Source organism: Rhinatrema bivittatum, chromosome 1, assembly GCF_901001135.1.
Source record: "Rhinatrema bivittatum chromosome 1, aRhiBiv1.1, whole genome shotgun sequence".
Taxonomy (NCBI): Eukaryota; Metazoa; Chordata; class Amphibia; order Gymnophiona; family Rhinatrematidae; genus Rhinatrema; species Rhinatrema bivittatum.
The window spans coordinates 369651006-369671896 of record NC_042615.1 but is presented as its reverse complement, the minus strand read 5'-3'; the positions used below and the strand labels follow the sequence as shown (position 1 = coordinate 369671896).

General features: G+C 45.1%; 1 protein-coding gene across 1 annotated transcript in view; it reads left to right on the top strand.

The window, feature by feature from the left end:
- Nucleotides 1-20891, top strand: part of LOC115096270 (ATP-binding cassette sub-family A member 1-like) — a 618744-nt gene that overhangs the window by 533841 nt on the left and 64012 nt on the right. The window contains exons 34-36 of the mRNA XM_029610773.1: nucleotides 593-699; nucleotides 10150-10291; nucleotides 14067-14201. Coding sequence (XP_029466633.1) covers nucleotides 593-699; nucleotides 10150-10291; nucleotides 14067-14201 — 384 coding nt within the window. The remainder of the gene's footprint in view (nucleotides 1-592; nucleotides 700-10149; nucleotides 10292-14066; nucleotides 14202-20891) is intronic.

Below are 20891 nucleotides of genomic sequence, written 5' to 3'. Positions count from 1 at the left end.
TTGCAGAAGGAGAGGACACTGTTTAAATTTACCATTCTTGAGGCCTAGACAAAGTATATTCTGTGCATTAAAAAAAGTCAAAAGAAAAGCAAACATGGCAAGAAAGGGAGCATTCCGATAGACTGTATTGAGCCAGTGGTGGATCTTCTCCCATAGCTGCTCCTTCCTAAAGGATTCCATTCTTCAATAATCACTTTTATTTAAAGAGTTATGTTGTCACTTGCAGACATTACAGTAAAAATGCAATACTCTGGTTAAGTTACTCATCACAGGCTGCTTAACTGAGATGTAACAATAAGGTTTGTACAAATTGCTACTAGCCTATACATTAATATATTAGAAACAGAAATGTACTTTGAGTTATTAGGTTATTGTCTCAGTGCAGATTGTGGTTCCCTTTGTTTTATGACTGTTGAAAATAAAAACAACTTTGGCCTGATGTATGAAGATTTTATTCCATATTACATGGAACGGGAGTCGATCAGGCCAATATGTTTGTTTAGATTCATAAACATATAGAATGTTTCTGTTATTCTAAAATTAAAAATTAAAAAATAAAATCCATATCAAGTTAATGAGCTTCTTCTCTTAGTGTTTTGGTTTGCTGGGAATAAATGGAGCTGGCAAGACTACCACTTTCAAAATGCTGACTGGGGACATTCCAATTACTGGTGGAGATGCAATCATAAATGGATTCAGGTACAAAGCTTTTGCTGACCATAGCAAACAAATATATTAAGGCAATACAGTACTAAGTCAGATTTTATCGTGATTAATATTATACTAAAATGATATAGAAATTGCCTACTGATAGATGATTTTTAGCTGAAAATAATAAGTTGATCCATTATATACAATAATCACTAATCAATTCTCAAGATAAATCTATATAGAGTAAAACATGGAAATATTTTTCTGTGGGTTATGTTAAAATGATAAATTAGAACACTGTTATTACACAAATTATGTAGAAAGCCACTTGTGGCGGTATCATATGGATTGTCACTATAGTTTAGACTTGTTAGAATTTGAACACATAAACCTATTAGGGATGTGAATCGTTTTAGGACGATTAAAATTATCGTCCGATAATTTTAATATCGTCTTAAACCGTTATGGAACACAATACAATAGAGATTCTAACGATTTATCGTTATAAATCGTTAGAATCGTGAGCCGGCACACTAAAACCCCCTAAAACCCACCCCCGACCCTTTAAATTAAATCCCCCACCCTCCCGAACCCCCCCCAAATGACTTAAATAACCTGCGGGTCCAGCGGCGGTCCGGAACGGCAGCAGTCCGGAACGGGCTCCTGCTCCTGAATCTTGTTGTCTTCAGCCGGCGCCATTTTCCAAAATGGCGCCGAAAAATGGCGGCGGCCATAGACGAACACGATTGGACGGCAGGAGGTCCTTCCGGACCCCCGCTGGACTTTTGGCAAGTCTCGTGGGGGTCAGGAGGCCCCCCACAAGCTGGCCAAAAGTTCCTGGAGGTCCAGCGGGGGTCAGGGAGCGATTTCCCGCCGCGAATCGTTTTCGTACGGAAAATGGCGCCGGCAGGAGATCGACTGCAGGAGGTCGTTCAGCGAGGGTTCCGGCGCCTCGCTGAGCAACCTCCTGCAGTCGATCTCCTGCCGGCGCCATTTTCCGTACGAAAACGATTCGCGGCGGGAAATCGCTCCCTGACCCCCGCTGGACCTCCAGGAACTTTTGGCCAGCTTGTGGGGGGCCTCCTGACCCCCACGAGACTTGCCAAAAGTCCAGCGGGGGTCCGGAAGGACCTCCTGCCGTCCAATCGTGTTCGTCTATGGCCGCCGCCATTTTTCGGTGCCATTTTGGAAAATGGCGCCGGCTGAAGACAACAAGATTCAGGAGCAGGAGCCCGTTCCGGACCGCTGCCGTTCCGGACCGCCGCTGGACCCGCAGGTTATTTAAGTCATTTGGGGGGGGTTCGGGAGGGTGGGGGATTTAATTTAAAGGGTCGGGGGTGGGTTTTAGGGGGTTTTAATGTGCCGGTTTTGCGATTTTTCGATTTTTCACGATTTTTCACGATTTTTCACGATATTTTACCCCCCCAAACGGCAACAATACGATTCCCTCCCCCTCCCAGCCGAAATCGATCGTTAAGACGATCGAGGACACGATTCACATCCCTAAAACCTATGTGCTTGGCCTGGAATGTTAGAGTCATATGAGAAATCCAATCAATGCTTGAGTCTCTTAAACCTATGACTAGGACTCTGGATTTCTGTTAGGATGGTGGACCCTTGAGCTTAGACGAGGTTTGCGCTACCTCAATGGGATGGCCCCTGTAGGTCCTCATTGTCGGGAGGTGGTTCCGGGCGAGAAGACCCAATTGGACCTTCATCTATACCAGCCCATGTTCCCCGCAGGTTGATCCCTTGGGTACCGGGGCAGTCAGAACTTAGGTGCAGGTCTCTCAAAGAAGACAGTCACAGGAGACCGGAGGCAGAAGTGACATTAGACGTACCAGAGGTCAGGGGCAGGCAGCAGACGAGATGAACCAGGCACAGTCCAGGAGTCAGGGCAGGCAGAAAACACGAAGAGTCTGAGAACAGGCATATTGTCAGGACAGGCAGCAGATGAAGCAGAATCCAGGAATGAAGCTGGGTCAGAGCCAGTCCAAGGGGGTGAGGAGCAAAGGCAGGAACCAAGAACAGGAATCAGGAATGCAGGAACCAGGAACAGGAATCAGGAACGCAGGAACCAAGGCACATAACTTGCACTCTGGAAAGAGCAGGACCCATTGCTGAGGCGAAGAGGGAACGGCAAGATAGGGTATTTATACCTGCCTTGCCTGATGTCATCATCCTCAGCCGCGGGGAGCTTTCCCACCATTGGCCCTTTAAATTGTAGGCAGTGGTATGCACGTGTGCTAGAGGGACTGTGGGAGGCATCAGCGTTGGCGGCAATGGGAGATGCCATGAGAGGAGTGGCGGCAGAGTCCGGCACCGGAGGCAAGGCCCAGTGGAAGACAGGGCAGGAGCGAGCTTTCTGCCCCTGAAGGAAATGGGACCCAGCCGCGTGAGCCGATGGCCGGGCACCTAACAGTACCCCCTCCTCTATACCCCCTCCTAGAAGTTCCGGGTTTCTGGGGATGAGAGTTGTGAAAATGCTGGAGTAGAGTCTTATCTAATATGTTTGAGGCAGGCTCCCAAATATTCTTGTCGGTACTGAAGCCCTCCCAAGAGATTAAGTACTCCCATTTCTTATGACAATGCCTTACGTCTAGTCCCTCCTTAACTTGGTAAGTTTTCTCCTCCTCCACTGCCAAATCCTGGGATTCAGGGAGCTTCTGTTGTGGCCAGGATAGGACCAGAGGTTTAAGGAGTGACACGAGGAAAGTACTGTATATCTTCAAGGACAAACATAGTTGCAGGCGGTAGGTGACTGGTCCTATTCGCTCATTGACTGAGAAGGGCCATATATAGTGGGGAGTCAACCTCATTGAAGGTAATTGGAGGTGAATGTGGTGGGTACTAAGCCATACTCTATCTCCGGGATTAAAGAGGGGCATAGGTCACTGCTGCCTGTTGGCCATCCTTCTTGCTTCCTCAGCAGCCTCCTGGAGGCTGTTCTGAGTGCATCGAGAGAGGTGTGGGAAGTGGCAGTGCTGGTTATCTTTTGTAGATGACCAGGAAGGAGAAGAACCAGTTGCAGAATGGGTGTGTGAGTTGTGTGAGAACTCGGCCCAGGGGAGAAGGGTGGCCCAATCGTCCTATCAGTCATTCATGAAGGAGCGGAGAAAGATTTTCAGAGTTTGGTTCATACACTTGGCCTGGCCATTACTCTGAGGGTGATAGGCCATGGTGAAGTCAAGTTGAATACTGAATTTCTTGCATAGAGATCACCAGAAGTTAGCCATGAACTGAACCCCGTGGTCAGAGGCAATGTGCTGCGAAAGTCCATGGAGGTAGAAAATATGTCGGGTGAAGAGTTTGGCCAGTTTAGGAGCTGAGGGGAGTTTAGGGAGCACAGTGAAGTGGGCTATCTTCTAGAATCTATCAATGACTACCCAGATGACACAGTGTCCATTTGAAGGAGGAAGGTCCACCACGAAGTCTATTGACAGATGGGTCCATGGTTCTTTGGGAGCAGGTAATGGCTGAAGCAAGCCCCAAGGACATCCTGCCAGGGGTTTCCTTTGGGCGCAAGTTGGGTAGGAGTCAACGTAGGCTCTAACAACTCATCCCACATGTGGCCACCAGTAGTATTGTTGTAATAAATCCAACATTCGTGCTCTTCCCGGGTGTCCTGCAGTGAGTGAGTCATGAGCCCACCTTAAGACCCTCTGTCATAGCCAGAGAGGCACCACAGTCTTCCCTGGCAGAATGGGCTGTGCAGCGGCCAGATGCACTTTCACCGGTCGATAATATAACTGGAGGTCTCTGGAACATCCTACATCTCAAAAGCCCTAGAGAGTGTGTCGTTCTGGATATTTTTGGAGGCTGGTCTGTAGTGGAGAGTAAAATCAAAACAACTGAAGAATAAAGACAGCAAACCTGGCAAGGGTTCAGCTGCTGGGCATAGCTGAGATATTTGAGATTTTTGTGATTTGGTAAACAGTGATAGGGTGTTGTATGCCCTCGAGCCATTGCTGCCACTCCTCGAAAGTCATCTTGATGGCAAGCAACTCTTTGTCCCCTATACTGTAATTCTTCTCAGCTGGGAAGAATCTCAATGAGAAGTAGGAACATGGTAGCAAAGCCCCTTATTCTGAGTGCTGAATCAACCCTGGTCCTACAGCAGTAGAGGAGGCATTGACTTCCACGACGAAAGGACACGAGGGGTCTGGGTGACTTACACGTGTCTTGTAGGAAGGCTTGTTTCAATTTGTTGAAGGCTGCCATGGCCTTGGATAGCCACTGCTTGGGGTTGGCCCCTTCCTTGTGAGTGCCATGAGTGATGCTACAATCCCGGAGTACTGTGGGATAAAATGCCTGTAGAAGTTGGCAAACCCTAAAAAGTGTTGCAAGGCCCGAAGCCCGGAAGGGCGTGGCCAATTCTGGATGCTTGTGACCTTTTCAGGGTCCATGTGAAATCCCTTTGTAGAGACAATAAACCCTATAAAGGGGAGAGATTCCTGCTCGAATAGGAATTTTTCGAGTTTAGCAAATAGCTTATGGACCCATAGGTGCTGGGTCACTCACTTGATCTCTAGGTGATGGGACAAAAGATCCCTGGAATAAATGAGTACATCATTGAGATATACGATGAAGCTAGTGTGTAGCATATCGTGAAATACTTCATTCATTAAATGCTAGAAGACCACTAGGGCATTGCAGAGGTCGAACAGTATCACAAAGTACTCATAGTGGCCGTCCCTGGTATTAAAGGCAGTCTTCCACTCATCTCCCGGCCTTATGCAAACTAAGTTGTAGGCCCCCCGAAGGTCCAACTTTGTAAATAGTTTGGCCCTTTGTAGCCAGTCTAATAATTCCGGGATAAGTGGTAACAGATACCTGTCTCTCCTGGTGATGGCATTCAATCTGCGGTAGTCTATGCAGGGCCAAAACAAACCATCCTTCTTAGCAATGAAGAAGAAGCCAGCCCAGGCTGGAGATGGTGGAGGGTCAGATAAACCCTCTTTCCAAGTTCTCCCAAATATACTCAGACATGCCTTGGTTTTGGGTAGTAACAAGGGATATATTCGCCCTCTGGGAGACATGGCACCAGGGAGTAGATCTATGGCGCAGTGAAAGGGACGGTGCTCCATTAGCATCTCCACCTTTTCTTTGGAGAAAACATTCACATACTCGGCATATTGAGGAGGCAGAGCTAGTGAGGTGTTAACCACTGTAACGCTGGGATGTGGTACATTATGAAGACAAGTAGTATGGCAATGGGATCCCCAGGAAGCTATCTGCAAGGTCTTCCAGTCAATGCAAGGAGAGTGTTCCTGAAGCCATGGCAGGCCCAGCCCTACTGGGTGTATTGCCTTCTCGAGGATGAAGAAGGAGAGCTCCTCTTCATGAAGGATGTTGGTACACAGCTTTACTGGAGTTGAGACCTGGGTAATCCAACCAGGCAAGGGATCCCCATGGATGGAGGAGATTATCAGTAGTGGCTCTCTAGGGAGAGTGGACAAGTCCAGATGTTTGACTAAATCCATTAGGATGAAATTTACCCCGGCGCTGGAGTCAATTATAGCCAATGGGGAAAAGGCACCATGGGGCAGGAGAACTGTCATGGGAACCGTGCATTAGAGAGCAGGATTGGTATAGTCCAGGGTTATCTCCCCACTGATGCCTAGGCTCTGGAGTTTCCCGGTCTCTCAGGAAATTGTGCTAACATATGGCCCTTGCCGGTGTAGTAGAGGCAGAGCCTCAGTGTACACTTCTGCTGCCTTTCCTCTGGGGTGAGTGGCTCCAGCTGAGCTGCATAGGCTCTTCAGCCCAGGTCTGGCTGGGGTCCACTGGAGAAGGTGGTGCTATTGGCTGAAAAAAGGATGGAGCCAGCACCATAGTCCTGCAAAGAGTCCTGACCTCATGGAGGCACTGCTGGAAGCGCTAATCAATCTGACCAGAGAGATCAATGAGGGCCTCCAAGTCCTCCGGCAGTTCTGGAGCAACCAGCTCATCTTTGATAACCCCTCCAGGGGCTCCAACGCTAGGATGCAGAACTCCACTGTGAACTCTGCCTGTGAACATGAACTCTGGCGAAGGTGGAGAAGGTCAGAAGCAGTGGTAGTCTGCCGTCCCGGTTCATCAAACACTTGTTTAAATGTTTGCATGAAGCGTGGTAAGTACTGGAGCAGGGGGGTCCCTATGCTCCCAAATAGGAGAGGCACAAGCGAGTGCCTTGCCATCCAGGAGTGACAGGATAAGTGAGTCTTGATACTGTCACTGGAGAATTGAGCTGGCTGTAAGGAAAAGTGCATAGAACAGTTGTTTAAAAAACCATGGCACTGCTGGGGACTCCAGCATAATGAGGTGGTGCCAGTAGATGGAGGGCCACGATGGAGGTGGAAGACATCGAAGTTGAGAGAGTATGAGCGCTGATTGCTGGAGAGGCATCCAGGTGTTTTACCAAGCTTTCCACTGTAGCTGCAAGCAGATCCAGACATTACTGTTGCTGCTGCAGCCTCTGGGCCAAGCCAGGAATGGCCTGTAGACCGGTCAGGTCTGCCGGGTCCATGGCCTCAGCAAACTGTTTTCTCATAGGGAAGGCCTATACTTGCTAGCCTCTGCAGAATGGAATCCACTGTAGGTTTAACCATTTCATGGCCTGCATAGCAAAAGGAGGTGATATTGCAAACTTCCACATTGGGGAATCCCAGACATCAGAGGAAAGTTTGCCAATCAGGAGAGTCCACAAAACTTCAAGTAAATCTTGCCTTCACTGATTTGAACACTCTCCTGATTGGCAAACCTTCCTTTGATGTTTGGCATTTCGTGGCATGGTCAAGAGATGTGCGTGTATATAACATATGCCCTGGCACATGCCGTCTGCTATGGATGACGTGTAAGATATAAAATAAAAGAATCAATCCTTTTAAAGAGTCTAGGGTAACTGGGGGGAGTGTAGGCTATCAGACCGGGGGGGGGGGGGGGGCAATTGGAGGACCTATCTGTTAACTGGGTGAACTAGTGGATGCACTGGTGAACTGGGAATGGCGTGGGAATGTGACCCTTTTAAAGTCCTCTGACTTATGAGGTAGAAGCAGGATTTGCATGCCCATGTATGTGCCCACTTAAAATTAAATGCACATGTGCATGTGGCCATGCTATTTTATAACATGTGCACATATTAGGGGTGTGCATTCATTTTTGCTGTATTGGCGATCCGCAACGTATATTACACTATTCATAGTATTCATGGGGAAACGAAACGTATCGCGATTCCCCACAAATACACAAATCTTTCTAGAATTATACGGCCGCCTAAATAAAAATTTAAACAAACCCCCCACCCTCCTGAACCCCCCCAAGACTTACCAAAACTCCCTGGTGGTCCAGCGGGGGTTCCGGGAGCCATCCCCTGCACTCACACCCTCGCTGCCGGTTTCATTATGGCGCCGATAGCCTTTGTCACAGGGGCTACCGGTGCCATTGGTCAGCCCCTGTCACATGGCCATCAGCGCCATCTTGTGCTCCTACCATGTGACAGGGGCTGACCAATGGCACCGGTAGCCCTGTGACATAGTATGGACAAAGGCTATTGGCGCCATTTTGAGTACTGGCATCGGACGGCCAGAGTGCAGGAGGTCGCTCCGGGACCCCCGTTGGACCCCCAGGGACTTTTGGCCAGCTTGGGGGGCCTCCTGACCCCCACAATGCTTGCCAAAAGTCCAGCGGGGGTCCAGGAGCGACCTTCTGCATGCCGGCCGTCTGATGCCAGTACTCAAAATTGCGCCGATCGCCTTTGCCCTCACTATGTCACAGGTACCGATGGTCGGCCCCTGTGACGTAGTGAGGGCAAAGGCGATCGGCGCCATTTTGAATACTGGCAGCAGATCGCCTTTGCCCTCACTATGTCACAGGGGCTGACCATCGGTACCTGTGACATAGTGAGGGCAAAGGCGATTGGCGCCATTTTGAGTACTGGCATTGGACGGTTGGCGTGCAGGAGGTCGCTCCTGGACCCCCGCTGGACTTTTGGCAAGTCTTGTGGGGGTCAGGAGGCCCCCCCAAGCTGGCCAAAAGTCCCTGGGGGTCCAACGGGGGTCCTGGAGCGACCTCCTGCACGCCGTCCGTCCGATGCCAGTACTCAAAATGGCGCCAATAGCCTTTGCCCATACTATGTCACAGGGGCTACCGGTGCCACATGGTAGGAGCACAAGATGGCGCTGATGACCATGTGACAGGGGCTGACCAATAGCACCGGTAGCCCCTGTGACAAAGGCTATCGGCGCCATGATGAAACCGGTACCGAGGGTGTGAGAGTGCAGGGGATGGTTCCGGACTCCCCGCTGGACCACCAGGGAGTTTTGGTAAGTCTTGGGGGGTCAGGAGGGTGGCGGTTGTAGTTAATTTTAATTTTAGCTGGGACACAAATAGAAATCGCCGTATTAACGCATCGGGGCGCCATACGGCCGAATGCAACGTATATGCTCCCCGACGAATCCGAATCACGAATGCAACGTATGGCGTCCCTCTGCACATCCCTAGCACATATATGTGTGAAAGCTATGAAATGACTGCATCCCTGTGCACAGGCCAATGCACACACAGAAATGTGCGCCTGCACACCAATTTGAAAGTTACCATCCCTATGAATAGTCTCTATCTCTTTTCTCCCCTGTCTAATCTAGTCTATCATCAGTAATTAAAATGACCCGAGTCTGTTGATGTCACTGCAATTTCAAGGTCACTTTGGGGGCAATATTCAGTTACTGTATTGCAAAATTAACCTGGATATACTTATCTATCTAACTTCAGAGGGATATTCATTGGCACAGCCGTAGTAGCGAATATAGCCAGTTATCTTAAAGATAGCCAGATATTGATAACTTTAACCAGCTAACTTTAGGACAACTCTTTGGCATGACCAGAGTTATTCAGATAAGTTATCCAGTTAACTCTGAATTTTGGAGTTAGCCAGATAATTTATCGTGCTAACTTAATGTCGCACAGGAATGTCACTATGTTATATGGATACATTTTAGATATCTGAGTTATCTGTCTATAATTTAGCCAGATAAGTGCCCAAAATATTCAAACATCAGCATTTAGACAGATAACATGTAAGTTATTTGGCAAAAAGTCTCTGAATATTGAATGCAATCTTTAGAAAATTATGTGTAAAAGTGTGGCCTAGAGCAGGGCTTCCCAAATCTATCCTGGGGATTCTACAACCAGTTAGGTTTTCAGGATATCCACAATGAATATGCATGATACAAATTTACATATTGTGGAGAATCAGTATATGCAAATTTATTTCATGCATATTCATTGTAGATATTCTGAAAACCCAGCTGGCTATGAAGTCCCCAGGACAAGTTTGGGAAGCCCTGACCTAGAAGCTAGGTAATGCAGTATAACATAAATAGTAATTGATACATGGGCATAGTTATTTTGACTTAAATCAAAACTTTTCTCTGTTGTCAAGACGTAAATTATGAACCTTGTAAAGGACAGACACTTGCAATTGATTCTAATAACTGTGATATTAATCTGATTTCACAGCATTTTGACCCATATGAGAAATGTGCATCAAAACATGGGCTATTGTCCTCAGTTTGATGCCATTGATGATCTTTTAAATGGGCGTGAACATTTGGAGTTTTATGCCCGTCTCCGCGGTGTTCCTGAGAAAGAAGTGAAGAAGGTAAGGTGTAGGTTTGCTTGCAATATTCCATTCCATTTCTTGCTTTTAGGCACCACTCTAGCCATAATATCTGCCCATGGTGGTGTAAAACATTTAAAACACAAGATTATAAAAATTAAAAAAAAATCTATGTTAAATATTGTCTCCGATAGTGGCCAGTCCAGATCACAAGTACTCATCAGATCCCCAATAGTTGACCTAGTCCTTATATTTCACTTCAAGAGATAAGCAGCAACTTTCCCTGGCTAATTACTGATTATGAAGTTTTCCTTCAGGATCTTGTCCAGTCCTCTTTTGAAACCCACTATGTTAGTTGCCTTGATCATGCCCTCTGGCATTAGATTCCAGAGCTTGATTCTGCTCAGAGTGAAAAAATACTTCCAACAAATTGTTTTATATTTTCCCATTTCTAGTTTCATGGAGTGTCGCCTAAACTAGTGTTGTCTGAAAGGTTAAATAACTGTTCCCTATTTACTTGTTCCCCCTAACTCATGATTTTATAAATTTCAATCATATCCCCTCTCAGTCATCTCTTTTCCAAGGTAAAGAGCCCTAATCAGTTTAGCCTTTTTCCATAAGGGAATTTTTCAAAATCGTTATCATTTGTGTCGTCATTCTCTATACGTTTTCAATGTCTGCTATGTCTTTTATGAGATGGGGCGACCAGAATTGCAAAAATATTCAGGGTGCTGTTACACCATGGATCTATACAAGGGCATTATGATATTCTCAGTTTTGTTTTCTATTCCTTTCCAAATGATTCCTAACATTCTATATGCTTTTTTGACCACCGTTGCACAATTTCAAAGTATTATCCACAAGGATTCTAAGGTCCTTTTCCTTAGGGATTTGAATCGTATTTCTGATGACTGAAAATATTGTACGATATTTTCAAAGTCATCAGAAATCGGGGGCTCCCCGAAACCGATAGGAAAACCCCACAAAATTGTTTGTGGGGTTCTCTTATCATTTTGGGGGAGGGCGGGAAAAACGGCACACAAAAACAATCCCTAAACCCACCCCGACCCTTTAAATCATCTCCCTTAGCTTCCCCCACCTTCCCGACACCCCCCCCCCCCAAAATGCTTTAAATTACCTGGTGGTCCAGTGGTGGTCCCGGGAGCGATCTCCTGCTCTCGGGCCATCGGCTGCCACTAATAAAAATGGTGCCAATGGCCCTTTGCCCTTACCATGTGACAGGGTATCCGTGCCATTGGCCGGCCCCTGTCACATGGTAGGAGCACTGGACGGCCCGCACCATTTTTAAAGATTGTAGCTAAAATCTGCATAAACACACTCCTCCTCTTTTCCAGATTTGCATCGCCCCATATGATATGGTGCTATCACATGCGTTAACGGGGTTTTTTGCATGCGATAAGCCCTTAACACAAGTGAAAACACCTTAGCGCATTTTGATAAATGAGGGGGTAAGGTTATTTATTTATTTAACAGTTTTTTTTTTTTTTTGTGACATAGTATGGGCAAAGGTTGCAAATCATCAGAAACAGGTCTGCAATTTCTTTTTTAAGTTCTGTGGCTCTTTGCACCATGGGGAGCAGTAAAGCCTATTTGTTTCAATACTACTGCTCAATTCCCCTTATTATTATATACCCTTATATTTATATTTTACTCACATCAGCTCCTTCAGAACTCTGGGTGAATACCTCTGGATAATTCCACTATCAACTTTTCTCTATTTGGAAAAGTATCCATTTAGTCCTCTCCTCTTGTTTCCTGTCTTTTATCCAGTTACCAGTTTACAAAAGGCCACCACCTCCAATCCAATCTTCCAATTTCCTGAGGAGTCTCTAACGAGGGACTTTGTCAAATGCCTTCTGAAAATCCAAATACATTATATCAACTGGCTCTCCTTTGTCCATATTTTTTCACCCTCAAAAAGAAATCTAGTAAATTGGTAAGGCAAGATTTTCTTTTGCAGAAACCACATTGACTCTCCCCCATTAAACCATGTCTATTTATGTGAATTGTTTCAATCATTTTGCCCATCACTGAAGGCAGGCTCATCTTTAAGATAAATTTTAAACAATCGTGCGCGGATGTCCGTGTGCACGCGGTTCCCGATGCGTGCACACGGGCACACCAATTTTATAATGTGCGCATTGACATGCGCATGTGATAATATCCGCTACCCACACACACGGTTTTATATCAGTATGTGCATGCGCATGCGATTGCTGAATTGCGAGCGTAAGTTGGGGGATTTTACAACCTGTACGCGGCGACGGAATAGACCTTTTCCACAGTTCCCTCCCAGTCCACTCCAATAAACCAATGGACTATGAGGGAACTTCCTAAACCCCCCTACCTAACTTGCCTTTCATTTCCACCACCAACCCTGACCCCTAACAACCCGCTAACTTCCCAACATTTTTTTTTGTTTTTGTATTTACCCGCTGTCTGGAGCAGCAGCAACTTGCACTGTCCAGACGGCTCCTGGCGCGTGATAAAACAATACGGTGCCTAATGCCTGTCCCAGCCTGCCCAGACCCACCCAAACCCTGCCTCCAGTCTGCTCCTTTTCCCAAATCTGTTCTTCTGCGAATACTGGGAGATATGCACGTGGCCATGGGGATTTGCATCCCGGCCACATGTGTATCTATCAGTATAGACACGAGTAGGCCTTTGAAAATTCGGCCTTTAGTTTGTACCTAAGGTAATGGAGGATGAAGTGGCTTTTCCAAGGTCAAAAAGAGCAGCAGCAGTATTTGAACCCTGGCTTACCTGGTTTGATGCTCACTGCTCTAGCCACTAGGCTTAGGCTACTCCATTCCATAATTACTTTTACTCTGTCATGGGATTTCAGTGTGGTTAATGCAATTTTGTACACTGGTCTCTAAACATATATTTCTAACACAGGGAGAATAACTTTAAAACATGCGTGTGCGCACCCATATATGTGCCTATGTGTATGAGTGCACATGCACATGAATTTTATATTGTCTGCGAAAGTGCATACACTTTATTTAAAATATGCCTATTTCCATGGAGGTGTGCTCCTAATTTTAAGCATTTACACAAGGAAATGTTATTCGCGTATTCTCCTTTGCATTTGTCGGCTTTTAAACATGCAATTCTGCACATTTGTAACATGCACACATGAATAAAATGACCAGCCTTACCAGTTAGTCCACCAGTTTGCCCAGTCTTATCTGTAGGTCACCAATTCTCCTCTGGTTATTCAGCTTCCACTCCTCCCAGTTTACCCTGACCCTTCAACCAGTCAGTAATTGCCTATAAAGAGTTTTATTCTAACTTACACCTAATAAATAGCAGAAGTAAATATGTGCAGGTTCCAGCCACGAGTGCCCTGCGTTTGCAGGTTATAAAATAGCACCTTACATGTGTAAATGTTGCCCCCCCCCCCCACCCTGGAATGACCCCTGACCTGCCTCTTTTTTTACACATACAAATTTATTCACGTACTTGTACGTATAAATTTGAGGTTAATAAAATATCACTTACACGAATATACGCTATTTGCATGTGCATCTGCTAATTTGTGCGTGCGCATCTCTTTTAAAATTCACCTTAAAATATATTTGATAAGGTTCATGACTCCCATGTTGCTTGACCTCAGCTTTGGCTTTTCTTCCTTTATCAATAGGGTACCACCACCACCAAATAAGAAATACATATATTTTTATCAAATTAACCTTGCAAAGTATCTGTTTTTCCTATTTTTAAGTTACATGGGTCAATATTATCTTTTTTCGATTGCCATTAATTTTATTTTTACTGTTTTATTGTTTTCTAGGTAGCTGAGTGGGGAATAAAGAAATTAGGACTGATCAAATATGCCACAAAATCAGCAGGAACATACAGTGGAGGAAACAAGCGAAAACTTTCTACAGCCATAGCTCTTATTGGATGTCCACCTATAGTTTTCTTGGTAATGCATTGTTTTTGTTTAAATAGAATACTCTATTGCTTAGTAAAGTATATGAAACACATAGTAGAATTAGACTAACCCTTTGCCTTATGATTTTCATTTTTGGGTCTATCTTCATTCATCTTTGATGTCAATATATACTTATATAACCAAACTGACATAATCATATTAGCTCAAATATTATTCCTAAAATGATATTAATTTAAATTGTATTGCTACAAATGGCATAGTACCAATATTGGGACGACCTAGAAGCCTAACTTTAACTTAGGTGCCTAGATCTAGCCAATCAAAATGTTCCCTCCATTAAGCAATTAAATTTAGGACTCTAAAATCAGAAGGTGCCTTATAAGTAGGCAGGCCCAGGGAAGGAGACAGTTCTGGAGAGTGAAGTTTGGTGATCAGCATTGATTTCCAGTACCGAGCCCCTAACTTGAGCACCTAAAATTTTGGAGAATCAATGACAAATCTACATTTAGGTGCTTCAGTTTCAGGTGCCTCCAGTTTCAATTAGCCCCAAATGAAGGCACCTAAATTTGGCTGAATATAGGACCCTAAAGTTAGGCTCTGAGCATACATTTTATAGAAGTCAGAAAATCTCTACAGCAGTTATTAAACTTATGTTTCACTGCTGATAGTTTATATTGCAGTAATTCATCCTGCACTTTAAAACTGGTGCTATTATAGATGATATACCAGCACTATATATGAATATTTTAGGAGACAATCATATGTGGAAAATATTTTAAGCTGTATAAACCACTTTTTTACAATCATAGTCCCATTTTTTATGTATAATTGTGCAATGCTAGTGATAGTCTCCATGAACAAGGATGCGTTGTTAACATTTTTTTTAAAATATATTTAAGAATTAAGAAGAAACATTTTTCACTACGGTTTTGCAAAAGCATATAAAAAATGGGGCTATGGTTATAAAAAATGTGTTTCTTCTCTGGCAGCTTTTCTAGTCAGAGTTCTTTCTACGTATGATTGTCCAGTAAAATATTCATATATTGTGCTGGAATATTGATGTGCTAATTTCATTTTTACTGGCATATAGGATTTTGTATGATAACCTATTATAGATGAATCATCAATAATCCAACCTGTGGATCTTTGTCCAAATTTCTTGAATATGTGGTTCAAATTACAGAGACAATTGGTTTTGCTTGTAGATTTGGATTAGATCTGCATTAGTTGTTTATTATTATAATATTAAACTGATCCTCTTGGATCGAAGATAGTGCTGGATATTTGAATTGCTCCCTCTCTTGGTGGAACTTATTTCTTGGCTATTTCTGATGGTGAAGATGTAGGGGAAGATGAATGGGGTTTCCTTCTTTTAATCACTTCTTTCCACAGAGGACTATTCCCGATTATTAAGAGGAAATATGGAGCTATCAAACATGGGAGAAGCCTCACTAAGGGCAATACTGCCAGAATTGAAAGTCACTCTAAGACCCGAGGGCTGCTCATCTTCACTGGCTCCAGACATAGGTTATGGCTGATTGTCAATGGGAGCAGTGAGAGCTTGGCTGGAAACATTTTCCATGCTTGAAACCTTTTTGGTGAGGGGGGCTGCACCGAAGTCCCATGTCCCATGAAAGAATGGCATGGCTACAGCAGCAAGCAGAAAGTCCAGTAATGAATCCAAAGGATTTGTTATGCATGTCATAAAATAGCCTGACCATGCGCACATGGGAATGCAATTTTAAGTGGACGTGCACCTAAGCAAGCAAATGTCGCTTCTACCTTATGCATGGGGGAATTTTAAAAGACATGTGAGCCAATAGTGATGTGCATTCATTTTCAATGCATAGGCAATCCTCAATGCATAAGTTCCTATTTGTTGTATTCATGGTCCATGAAATGCATCGCGATCCCCCATGAATACAACATATATTAGTTTCATTCTTTTGGCTCGCAGTGATTTCTTAGCGGCTGTTTGAAATATGAGAAGGCCAAGTGGGAGTATCCATAGCAAAAACCAGTCCATTCCTGTGAGTCATAAGTGACCTCACAGCCCTGTCATAGAGTGGGTCAGACAGGTTGGCAAGGAAACGAGAATGCAACCTATCACAGCTAAGCATTTTTCCAAAGCAGCCAATCACCACTCTCACTTAGTGCTCTGTGACGCTATTCCTGATGGCACAGCACTATTTATACGTTAAGCGTGCAGCGTGCCATGCAGTTTCTTCGCGGGGGTGGTCTGGGGAGGTCATCCGGGGATGGTGGCTTTACTCAGAGCTATTCTGAGTATCTCAAATCTGTATTTGATCGATTTGACTGCAGTGCCAGCAAGCCATGTTTTTTTTTACTGCACTTTTTTTATTGATCTGAGACGATCTCTCTGTCTATGCCACTGAGAGAGGCTGCTAGCAGTGGCATTTTTCCAGTGTTTTTACCCCCTGGGGTAGGCTGCAAGCAGGATTTGGGTGTTGTGGGTGGAAGATATATTCAATTGCTGGCATTTTCCATTGAAAAACATATTTCTTCGTTTTTGCTGCTGTGCCAAGCAAGCCATCCTTTTTATTTAACTGCAATTATTATTTATTGAACTCAGGCTGTCTCTTTGTGCTCTTTTAAGCCAAGAAGACAGTGCACTCACTGGGCATTAATGGGCACTGGGCAGTTTTGCAGACTCACATATATTGGGACAGCAGTGCTCTCTGAAGCCAAATCCCCAGTGGGCCTCTTTTGGAAATAATTCTTTTAATTGAAATCCCTAGTAGGCAGTGACATTAAATTCATAATGTCAGAGAAATCTAGATGTGTTCAAGTGATTGGGACTGTCAGAGGAGGCACTTCAAAAGGCAGTGCCAGTCACCCATTAAAGTTAAAAAGGGACCTGTTCCAATCTAAAATCTCTAGAGGGGCAGGCAGTTCCATCCAAAAAAAACCTGAAATTTAAAGATGATTCATCGCCACCATCTGTTTCTGACCCTGTGATTTGGGAGGTGAGGGAAGGGGAGGCTGAGCCATGCAAGACTAAAGGTCGACACCCAAAAGTAGCAGTGCAACAGCAGACTCAACTTAGCATTGACAATGTAGCGCAGGCACTGTTTGTTTCTGATTCTGATAAAGACTCATCTTGTGTGGGACTCTCATCATCAGAAATGGAAGAAGTAATAGCTGAAGAAGGTTTAGGAGGATTAGTTAGTCCTGTCTTAGCCTCCACTTCAGTGCTGCAGGGGAGAGATGAAACTGATGATGATGAGGAGGAAGAGCAGTCAGTGCAGGCACAGAGTGTGACTGATGCCCCTGGCATCGCTTCTCAGGGTGCAGCCACTACTTCAGCTCCAGTGCCAGCATCCATCCTGAAGGATATAGAAAAGGAATCACGATAGAAATCTGCGATCTGGAGCTACTTTAAAGTGACAGAGGACCTGCATTTTACTCAATGTAATTACTATGCCAGGGCTATTAGCAGAGGCAAGCAAATGGAACATCTAACTAATTTTGGCATGATACATCATATGAAGAGGCAACACCCAACAACAGTACTGCCATCTGGGGATGGTAGCAGTACCAGTCAGGGACCCCTTTTTCCAGGCAGCGTAAAGTGGTTAAAAAGGAGCAGAGTCACCCCATGCCCTTAGCCCCTGCTAGCAGTCAGGTGGCAGGCCAGCAGCCCCCTGCCATGTGGAAGAAGTGACAACCCACCATAGAGGAAATGGGGTGGTGTGCGGTAACGCTATCCCGGGGTAGGATGCAGGCAGCCTCAACAGTTTTAACCAGGAGCATTGCGGAAATGATTGCCCTTGATGACCAGCCCTTGCAGATAGTGGAGAATGTGGGTTTCAAGCATTTGCTGAAAGTTTAAGTTCCAAATGACAAAGTCCCCTCCAGAACCACATGTAGCAGAAAGGTCATCCCCAGCCTGAACAACCAGTGTCAGAGTCGCATCGAAGCGCTGCTAGCTAAGGCACAGGGAGTGTGCATTTTACCTGCAATATCTGGACAACCATAAATACTGCACACTCTTACCTCTCCCTGACAGCACACTGGTGGGACCTGGCTGAGGCAGGGGCAGGCAGCAGCTCTATTAATGAACAAGTATCAGGGTAGAAGTGGGCTTTACTGCACACCCACCTGATGGACGAGGCCCATACCTCATCCAATATTCTAGCATGTATCAGACAGATGCTGGCGGGCTGGCAGCTACAACAGCGAGACAGGAATTTTCAGGCAGGGCTCTTTGTCAAAGGCAATGGTGCAAACATAGTAAAGGCAATATCCGGCGGGTACTTTCAGAACATTCAATATTTTTCACACACTTTTCACCTGGTAGTGAAGTCAGCTCTGGGGTTGGAGTCCAATCACAAAGAGAATGAATACCTGCATATGTTAATACACAAGTGCAGGAACATAGCAGCATACTTCCACAGAAGTGTGAAGGCGGGGCAGGTTCTCCGACAAAAGCAGACTGATTTGGAGATGCTCACAAACGTCTCTTTCAAGTCATTGCCACCCGGTGAAATTCCACCTATATGATGCTGCAGAGGTTAGGGGAGCAGTAGACACCCCTTCATGAACTTTCTGTGGCAACGGACATAGGTGTGCAAAATCCCCTAGGGCATCATAATCAGTTAGTTATGAGTCAGCTGGTAAAAATCCTGCAGCCCTTCAAGGATGCCATGGAGTAGCTGAGTTCCAGAAGTGCCACCTTGGCTGACATCATCCCTATAGTTAATTTTCTGGAGATAAATTTGGAGGGCTTTAAACAGGAAGAGGGAATGACAGCAGAGGTGCTGCATTGTCTGGACTTTTTACAAAAGCAGATGCAATAGAGATTAAGGCCTTTAACAGAAGACCAGACATATATGCTCGCCACAGTCTGTGATCCCCGTGTAAAAGGAAAACTCACCCTACAGTCCAATTTCCTCACATTTGTGAAGGGCCTGCTGTTTATTTATTTATTTATTTATTTATTTATTTAAAAATGTTTATATACCGCTTTTACAATTCGGAGGAATTAATCAAAACGGTTTACAACCAAGCATACATAATAAGTAAACTTAGCAAATAAAAGTCCGTGAACAGGAGCAGACAGATTATGCATGAAGCAGAGGAGGAAACAGCGGGCACTTTAGAGAGTTTTGCTAGCCCAAACAGGAGCAGCACTCTGTCAGCAACACCTAGTACTTCCTCCTCCTCCACTTCAGTACACCAAAGGCATGTTGCCCATAAAGAACCATCTGTTCTGCTACGGGCTAGAGAGAAAGCAGCTGGCATGAGCGACTCTCAGCCCATCCAAGCAAAGGAGACACAAGCACAAATGTCAGTGACACAGTATCTCTCAGATCCCACAGAGGACATGCAGACACATCGGCTGGCATATTAGGCATACAAGTCCACTGTCTAGCCACACCTAGCCAAAGTGGCTCAGTGATATCTGTAATGCCCACTAACCAGTGTGCCCAGTGAACCTGTTTTTTAAATTGCAGGGGATATCATGAGCAATCACCGCTCAAGGCTGGCACGAGAGTTGATGGAAATGCTAGTGTTTTTGAAAATAAACATGCCTTTGTTTGGGCTTCCAAATTTTCCCTGTGAAGGGCAAGAAGAATAAAAGCAATTCAAAGCCTTGCAGCAGCTCAAACTGCCTCCTACGTTCCAGATAATATCAGCACATGCACCTGACCTGAAATGCTGTGCCAGTCCATCCACTGTCCAGGCCGTATGGCCCTACAAGGGCCTGACTTCAAACGCTGTGCCTGTCTGTCCACTGTCCAGGCCATACGTCCCTACAAGGGCCTGACCTCAAATGTTGTGCCTGTCCATCCACTGTCCAGGCCTTACGTCCCTTCAAGGGCCTGACCTCAAACACTGTGCCTGTCTGAGTTTAGTTCTAGTATTTCTAATTTCAGTTTCATGTACTTGTGCATCACTTCATTCCAGAATATTATTTTTCCTGTTTTGAAACATTTGGAATGTAAGAACATAAAAAGCTGACTTCAGATGTTTGGAGCTTGCATATTTCATATGCTCAATAGTTTCCATGACCTTCATAATAGGGGCCATTTTCCCTAGATGTTTCTTAGGTGCCAACATTAATGTTTCTCGTACTATAGAAAACTGTTGGTAGTTGCAGTCTAGTTCATCCTCTGTGTTCCCATAGTTTACAGAGGAACTATGTAGGGTACAAAGTCAACATAGGTTGATATTGTAGATTTGGACTTGAGTAGCAATTTTCTTATTTCTGAGAGCTCTTCATGTTCCTTTGTCATCAGCTGAAATGCATAAGTACAGTTAATAGCTTCTGGGTATTTACATCCATCCAGGCTTTACGTCCCTATGAGGGAATGACCTCTAATGCTGTGCCTGGCCATCCAGACCTTAAGTCCCTATGAGGGCTTCACCTCTAATGCTGTGCCTGTCCATCCAGGCTTTAAGTCCCTATGAAGGCTTGACCTTTAACTCTGTGTCTGTTCAGGCTTTACGTCCCTACGTGGGCTTGACCTCTAATGCTTTGCCTGTCCATCCAGGCTTTATGTCCCTATGAGGGAATGACCTCTAATGCTGTTCCTGTCCGTCTAGGCTTTAAGTCCCTATGAGGGCTTGACCTCTAATGCTGTGCCTGCTCATCCAAGCTTTACTTGTCTATGAGGGCTTGACCTCTAATGCAATGCCTGTCCATCCAGGCTTTACATCCCTATGATGGCTTGACCTCTAATGCTGTGCCTGTCC